This window comes from Abramis brama (assembly GCF_963993115.1).
Source record: "Abramis brama genome assembly, chromosome: 13".
Taxonomy (NCBI): domain Eukaryota; kingdom Metazoa; phylum Chordata; class Actinopteri; order Cypriniformes; family Leuciscidae; genus Abramis; species Abramis brama.
Window position 1 is genome coordinate 29431948 of NC_139975.1, and position 9177 is coordinate 29441124.

Genomic DNA, 9177 nt, shown 5'->3' on the forward strand with positions numbered 1-9177 from the left:
ACTGTTCTTAGGAGGGCCATTTTATATCCACACAGGTTGGAGTTTTGCATGACATCTCTTAAAACAAAAACAACAACAACTGTTGCTTATCGTACTGGGACAGGGAGTTACTCAAGTCCTCCTCTGAGATCCCATTGGTGTATGTAAGTTTGAGAACAAGAGCATCTCCTTTCCCATAGGCAAATGAAGAGTTGGACTTAAAAGGATGAGAAATAAAGAGGTGAAATGTGAACACGAACGCGCTTAGAGGACAGCGAACAAGAGAGAGGAGAGAATGTTTTGATCCATCGATAACGACTGACGATGGATTCTGCTGACAGACTGACGCTGAAAGACTCTCGTGTCATTTGAGCTCTTGTCAGAATGCAGGGAATCAGCACGCGCGCTCACGCGATTTCTGTGGATGCTTCAGGAAAAAGTTGCAAAAAGATGAAGGTGGACAATATGAAGAATGAGAAATTGCAGTATGTCTTGGAATATGACAGAGATACACCGAGAAGAACTTTCATCGACCCACAGGGTTAGTGGATCATTTGTGAAGGAGGGGGAAACATTTTAGCATTGTTTGACAGTTTTACTTATTTGTATTAGGCTACCATTTGTGTAATCTTGTTTTGATTAATTGTGAAGATCAGCGAAACAACAGGAAGAAAAAAAGCGTGAAGCTAAGAAAACCTGCAGGGACCGAATCTGAAGCTGCGAGAGAAGTTCGGGTAGATCTTCAAGGATCTGACCTGTGGAAGAAATTTCACGAGATCGGCACAGAGATGATCATCACAAAAGTTGGGAGGTAGATGGCAATATGTTATTATTATATTATTATAATACTATTATTATAGTTCTAAAATCAATGACAATTTAACCTGACAGCAAATCAGTATATTACAGCGACAGTTATATTACAGCAAAATTAGTTTGTGACTAATTAGAACCAAACCGGTGGTTTCACCCTGGTTTATGTTATGTTTTGGTGCTGTAAAACACAGGGTCACACACCTTAAAAAAAAAAGGCAAGTAAAACATACAACTTTGAAATCTTGTGAGTGTGTAGGGCTAAGTGGTAAGATTAGATAGTCTACTTATTATGTTGATATCAAGTGTGTTTATCTTTAATATTAGTAGTTATGGCTGGAATAGGCTACACTATACAACTTTTAAAATCTGAACAGTTTTTAAATCGCTAGGCATTGTAGACTTGCTGGCTTTGTGGTAGAGAAAAACTGGGCATCATAACCTACATGGCTGAAGTTCACACACCACACTATTAAGTTACACAATATATCCAAGCAAAGTCAAGTCAAGTCAAGTCAAGTTTATTTATATAGTGCTTTTCACAATACAGATTGTATCAAAGCAGCTTCACAGTATTAAATTAAAATAATACATCAATGTTTGTTTCTAGTGGAAAACGTCCACGTTTGGTAATGCTGATCAATAGTATTGTTGATTGATTAATTAAATTAAATATCCCCAAATATCCCCAACTGAGCAAGCCAAAGGCAACACACAAAGAGGTGTGTGTTTTCGTGTGGGTTTATTGTTTAAAATGACTTAAATGACTGGTAGTGTTATTCTCATCTGTTTTGTATATGATGCCCCGTTTTTCTCTGAAACCTAATCAGTTATAAAATCAGCAAGTGTATTAGGCTTAGTTTTTTTAAATCTGTTCAGATTTTAAGTCATGTAGTGTATTCCAGTCTATGGAGCTCCTAAGGGGACATGATGGTGGAAAAAGAATGTGAGATGGAAGGAAAAATAGTAAGGTAATGCTTTGGCGTTCTCTCGCAAAATGTTTGCATTCCCCCGAGAAACTTTGCGTTCTCTCGCCAAAACTTTTGTGTTCTTTTCGAGTGAACACAAAGTTTATTGGGGGAATGCAAACATTGAGCGAATGCAATGCAAAGCGAATGCAATGTTTCTCGGTTTAACACTAAACATTTGCGAGAGAACGCGAAAGCATTTCCAAATAATTTTTTATACCATTTAATTTTTCTTCACCATGTTCCTTTAGGGGCTCTGTACTAGTCTTTTGATGGTCAATGACTGAATAAACTCATACTCTGAAGCTAAAAAAAAAAAGTGCTCTTCATACACCACGTGATACCAAAAAAATCTACAGCCTGTCTGTCTTTCAGCTTCTAGAGTCAACTTATCCAGAATGCAAAAAGGGGCAAAAGTTTTGTAGTTTGTGTAGCCTTTGTAGCCTTTATTTTGACCTACATTAACTATATCTTTGCAAACTGTATTAGACTATTCAGTATTTTCATCTGTAACTAGCCAAACAGCTGTAATGATTTTATAATGTCAGTGTTGACTGTGTATCTGAAATCTACTCAGGAGAATGTTCCCCTCTGTCCGAGTCAATGTGCACAATCTGGATCCCTTGCAGCAATACTCCATTGCCATGGACATCATGCCTGTGGACTCAAAGAGATACAGGTATACTGTGGTCTGTCCTGCAGTCTGAAATAATTAATAAAAAAAACTAAACATGAAGGTCAAAATAACATAAATGAAAATGACGTGAAGGGTAAAAGATTGATACAGATGATACAGATGAGGTATATGATGAATTATTAAATTATATACACTCGCTTCAAATGATTAAATCATGTATTGATTAGAAGGAATAATACTTAAAATGAATCAAAGATATTGTTGTTATCTTCTATGTTAGGTATGTGTACCACAGCTCTCAGTGGATGGTGGCTGGAAACACAGATCATTCATGCCTCTCCCCTCATCTGTATGTCCACCCGGACTCACCGTGTTCAGGAGAGAACTGGATGAGACAGGGGATTAGCTTTGATCGTGTCAAACTCACCAACAATGAGATGGATGACAAAGGCCATGTGAGTTCCCTTTCTTTCACATGACTAGCCTAATTCTACACTACAACATAAATCAATTGACAATTACGCTTAAATCTAAATACAAAATGTGTCCAATGTCATTTGAAATTCAGATAATCCTGAAGTCCATGCATAAGTACAAGCCACGCATACACGTTATTCTGCATAGTCCTCTTGAATGCGTGTCCCAGACTCTACTATCACTGCCAGCGGAGGGTGTGTACACCTTCTCCTTCCCTGAGACTCAGTTCACCACTGTCACTGCCTACCAAAACCAACAGGTAATGTATCTCAACAGCTCTCTGTTTTATCTTGGATTAATATAAATTGAGAGCAGAACGTGAAATGATTAGCTTCATATGGTTCTGCATTTATGTAGGAAAGTCGAGTCCAGAAGTCTGGGATTACACTGAAATTTGAGTTGTTTTTGTTTTTTTAGGTTTCTTTGATGTATAAAAAGTCTAAAAGAACAGAATTTATTATAAATATAACTTTTTATAATATTTCTTAATTTCATAAATGTCTTTACTGTCTTTTTTTATCAATTTAATGTGCCTTTGCTAAATAAAAGTATTAATTTCTTTATTTTTTCTTTTACATTTTACTTACCCCAAACTTTTGAATGGTAGTGTATCATGATTTAAAATAATACATAAATAAATAAAGCCGTTAAAACTGTTTTCAACATTGATAATAATAAGAAATTATCTTTTTTTTTTTTTTTTTCATGGAGGTTTCATCACAGGAATAACATTTTAAAATATATTACAAAAGAAACATTTAAATAATCATTTAAATTGTTATAATATTTCACAGCATTACTATTTCTACTGTATTTTTGATCAAATAAATGCAGCCCTGGTGAGATTAAGAGACTACTTTTATGACTACCTTAATGTTTCCAAACTTTTGACTGGTAAATTCGCCACCAAGTCACCAAAATGCTAAATAGTTACAAATCGCCATGAGTGTGTTGAATCAACAGATTTCATCTGTCCATATACATGAGTTGTAAAAATCTGACATTAATTTACTATTAGCAGACCATACTCTACCATTTTTTTTATATTGAGCTAATTGTTTTTTCTATTCCCTATCCCTAAACCTAACTCTTTCAAAAACTAGTGAGCAGTTTTAGATTTTAATTAAAACAGTATGTATGTTTATTAACCTGTTTTACTTGTGGGGACTGTTGAATGTAGTTGATAGTTTTACTATCCTTGTGGGTGCATTTAGGTTAAACACATATAGCAAAAACCTCACCCATATTATAATTAGAATGATACCAATACAGTAATTAATTGCTACAAACACAAGTTCTATGTTTTCCTTTGCATTCTTTTACACTTTGCATTCTACAAATACTAAAAACTCTGGAACCTGTAATGCTATGTAAGATCATTCAGATTGAAGCACATTATATTAAAACAAAATTTTCCCAGATGCAATTACACAGAAGCATTTGGGAGTTATTTACACTCTTTGTTCTAAAAACAAGAAACCACAGGACAGACAACTTTTCATCAAAGGATTGTTGTATTTATATTTCAGTGACTGATTTCAATTGGGTTTACTTGTTAAGCACTGTAAAAATTAATGGTCTATATATATATATATATATATATATATATATATATATATATATCTGCGTTTGTTGCCAAAGTGACTAATTATGTTTGTTTTTTTTCTGGTACCTTTAAAGATAACAAAACTGAAGATTGACAGAAATCCTTTTGCCAAGGGCTTCAGGGAACGAAATGGGTAATGGATTTTATTATTTGTAGAAACTATTGATATCACATACAGTGCACAGCATAAATGAGTACACCCCCTTTGAAAATCAAGATTTTTATCCATTTCTCAATGAATATGAGACCAATTTGCTGCATTTTTATAAAACTGTTTTATTAAACATGAATTTTTATTAACATAACAGTGTGGTCACCTAACATCTTTAGCATAAGAAAAAAAAAAAAAAAAACATACATGATTACACCCTACAACGAAGTCAATTAAAGTCCAACTGAAATCAAAATTGACCCTATTTACTTTGTTAGCGCATATTACTAGTCTTGTGGTGAAAAATTAATCCGTGCAAGTTAAAGCTGCCGTCGGCAACATTTTTTTGATCATATTCAGTGAAATCGACACTATAATCCGACAGAACAACATAAATAAGGTGGTTTTAGAAAAAACCCTAGCTTCTAACTCCACCTGGAGCGTGTTATTTGTTTTGCAAAAATCCACCGCTCCCGGATCATCGGGTCCAATCAGCGCAGGGGGGTGTGAGATCTGACTGTCAATCACAGGTCGTGCACACGCCACAGATCCCCTCTCACTCGCGCACGTTACAATATCACATGCACTGAAGATTGTACGAAGCGTGATGGCGGAGAGAAAAACTACTAACAATTCCTCGGTTATTGCTATCTATGGGTAGATTAGCCAGGGCAGCCTACCTCCGAGTCCATGGTGTTGATCGATGCTGAAGAGACGGACGCGTTCACAGAAAATCAGGTACACACCCACTGACGAGCACGACCTCGATGGGAGGGTGCTCACTGGTAGTGGGGGAGGGGCATGAGAGTCGACTCAAGCTGCCAGACTTGCCGACTGCAGCTTTAATACACAGAAAAAAATTGTTTGCTGTCGTAATCTTTAATCAAAGTCTGAAAAGTTACTTCCGGTCTGGAATGGCTGATGATGTAGGTTTGACGGCTTGGGTTGGGAAACGCTTAACCACTCCCCTCAAACCGTTAGTCTGCTATGAGTGAGAGATGGAGAGGAGGAGAGCTAGAGTAAACCCCTGCCCTCTGTTCAATATTCCGTTTCACTGGGAAATATGTCACAACACTGGAGAAAAGTCATTTGCAACTTCCAGTTCACGCAGACTTTAAATCTAATATTTTGTATGGCCTTATTGATTTTTAAGAACAGCACCAATTCTTCTAGACATTGAATGAAAAAGTTGACTATATACAGCTACATCTATCTTTCTCCATTCTTGAAGAATGAGTTCTTTCAGATCCTGGATGCTGGAGGGATTCAACTTGTCTTTTCAGAATTGTGTTCTATTAGGTTCAGGTTCAGGTCTTGTGACATGCTTGGCCACTGAATCACTTTTACCCTGCTCTTCCTCAGAAATGAACCAGTGACCTTAGATGTATGTGTTGGGTCATTATAGTGTTGAAAGAGTGCCCGGTGACATTGAGCACAGAGTGATGGTAGCATCTTCTCATGATCCCATCTATGAAATGCAACTCCCCGACTCCTCCAGCACTCATGCAACCCCACTCATGAACACTGCCACCACCATGCTTTACTGCTGGTACCATGCATTTTTTTATTGGACTCCTTACCTTTGCGACACCATACAGTTTGGAACCCAACTGTGCTGAACTTTCATGGCGATTTTCTTCAACTTCTCTCATCACAAAACGCTCTTGACAAGGTGTTCCGTTTATGGCCTGGATGTCTCAGAGAGCTTCCCACAAGTCCATCCTTTTTTAATTTTTGGATCACTTTTGCGACAGTATTCAAACTTATTAGCAATGCTTTACTAATTTTCTTATAACCTTGACCTTTTTTGTGCAAAGAAATAATTTTCTTTCTCAAGTCTTGTGACATTTCTTTACCATGTGGTGCCATTTTGTCAGCATTATATGGGAGTGGATTTTCTCCCTTAGAAACTCTTAATGGTCAATCATCCTGTGGCCACCTGTGTGAGGATTGATTAGACGCATCTGCTGGTGAATTCCTGTTAATGATCATTTTATTTTTTCTCCTAACGCATTGGGGTTTACCAATTTTTGCTTGATGATCTTAAATTATTTTGTTAGAATAGTTCCAATTTTGGTATTAACTAATCTAATTTAAAACCAATAAACCAGATTTGAACAAATATATCATTGTATAGAATCCCATAGAAAGTATTAATTTAAAAGCGAAATGGATGTTTTTCTGAGAAATCTTGTCAGGGTGTACTCGTTTATGCTGTGCACTGTATATTTGCAAATCTATATATTACCTTGAGGTTATTACATTAGCAGAATAATCTAAAATAAAGACATTATAATAGCGGTATTTTATGATTTTCAGATATCTGAATTCTCACCTTCTCATTCTTCTACAATGCATTTTAGGGGCGTGCTGGGTGGGATTCTGGAGTCGTACTCATGGCACAGTCCCTTTAACCTCGATTTCAAACCTTTTGCTATGGAGCTACAAGGTTAGCATTTATAATTCAGAATATTTAATTATTTTATTTCAGTTTAAATGTTTTTTTTCCCCAGTAATGGTGAAAAGTTTTGACAGCTAAAATGTTCATTACCTAAAGTGGTTTAATCAAGAGCCATCATATATATATATACACTATTGTGCAAAAGTCTTAGGCACCTAAATAAAATGGTTTTAAGACAGTTATTTATATATTTTGCTATAGTGTGTCAGTAGGAAATATCAGTTTACATTTCCAAACATTCCTTTTGCCATTATTTGTAATAATCCAGTGAGATTTTTTATGCAGAAGGAGTCTGACAACAGCTGGTATGATCTGAAATCACCATCATCGAGTCTGTCTGTGATTACATGAAGAAACAGAAAAAAACGGAGACAGACTAAATCCAGAAGAACTGCGGGAACATCTCCAAGATGCTTGAAGAAACTTTCCTGCAAAGCTATAGTACTGTGAAAAGTTTTAGACATTTGGGTAAAAAGGCTGTAAAGTGAGCATGCTTTCAAAAATAATGTCAGAAATAGATTTTATTTGTCAGTTAACTTGTATTAACTAAATCACATGAATATTTAGTGTGACCACCCTTTTTGATTAAAACAACTTTTGTACATAGTTTATCAGGTAGCTTTGCTGGTAGGCTTCAAGCATCTCTGAGATGTTCTCGCAATTAAAAGTCTCACTGGATTATTTCAATTAATGGCAAAAGTAATATTTAGAAATGTAAACTGATATTTCATACTGACACACTACAGCTAACTAATTTTAATTTATTTTATTTATTTTGTTCACTGCAGGCAGATGTTATGGATCTTCAGCGAGCTTTGACATCACCTCATCAATGACATCCTTCCTGCCCAGCTCCTTTGCTCAAGCAGCCCATCCCATCACGTTCACAAGCCCTCAATGCTGCAAGATACTCCCTTCAAACAGTTTTCAAACATACAGGGCCTACTGCAACATTTGCCTGGGCAAACTCAGTAGTTACATTGGATTGCGACCCATGGTAGACCTCTCCTTCATGACTAATAAAAAGAAAGGAGATATCTTTAGGAGTTACTGGCTCAATGATTCAACCACCACAAGTACTTCTGTGCGATCTATCCCCAACATTTCAGCTGGATGGACCTCCGGACACTATCAAGCTGAAAATGACAATATGGCATCAGCCTTTGTGTCACCATACAGCTACAGTTTCCCCATGAGGCGCCAATACTCTACTGTTGCTCATCATCTAAAACTGGCTCACAGTGAGAGCCCTGTTTACCAAATGCCCATGATTTCCTCAAACTGTTACTGTCCCTGACTTCAAACCTGTCAAAACACATATTCTAGGCCCTATTTACACCTGGTATTAAGATGCGTTTTTGATGATCGGATCATAAGTAGACGAAGGAAACACATGTCCATTTACGTCTCTTTTGTACACTTTCAACCACTTCTGTCCTGATTTCTTCGAGGAGAGGGTCTATGGGTGGGTGAGTAAATGAGACAATTGAAAAACATACGGAGAGCAGCAGCTTTTGTTTGTGCTCTGACAGACGCAAGACCAGCCGAACGTTGTTCAGAACAGGAATTGTGAGAGAACATTGTGCTTGGTATGATACTTATCTTCAAACCAAACTTGTGTTTTCAGCCGACAAAGTTTAAATCCCGTCTGGCTTGTGTGCATCCCATAATGTTTACACAGTTAGGTCAGTAGGTGGAGAGTAGGCCATCTTTTGTGGTTGTTCGAGCGCAGTCGACCACATGAGCGTTTACAATATGAAAGCAATCCGGTCGAATGCATTTTCGACTACCTATGGAAGTGGTCAAAAGTGCGCAAACATTTTAAACCCTGTTTACATATGTATTTACCGTCGTCTGCGTGTGATCCGATCGACTGAAATGCATCTTAATACCAGGTGTAAACCGGGCCCTAGAGAGGGCCAATGCAAAATGATCTCTTGAGCTCACGTACATTTATTCGCATTTGCAGACACTAAAATATTAACAGCATTTGAAAAATTAATCACTTTTGTATTAACAACTTTAAAGAGGTACAAATGTTTATGAATCTAGACACTTTTTATCAGGTTTAACTACTACTGTATG

At 36.8% G+C, this 9177-nt stretch overlaps 1 protein-coding gene across 1 annotated transcript; it reads left to right on the plus strand.

The window, feature by feature from the left end:
- Nucleotides 1-420: 420 nt before the first annotated feature.
- On the plus strand, nt 421-8389 carry tbx22 (T-box transcription factor 22; the record flags this gene model as incomplete). The annotated part of the gene is made up of 8 exons (XM_084133711.1): nt 421-520; nt 631-790; nt 2338-2439; nt 2678-2852; nt 2966-3133; nt 4555-4613; nt 6995-7080; nt 7881-8389. The coding sequence occupies exons 1-8, from the start codon at nt 430-432 to the stop codon at nt 8387-8389; spliced, it is 1350 nt and encodes a 449-aa protein (XP_083989837.1). The 5' UTR covers nt 421-429.
- Between the last annotated feature and the right edge of the window lie 788 nt (nt 8390-9177).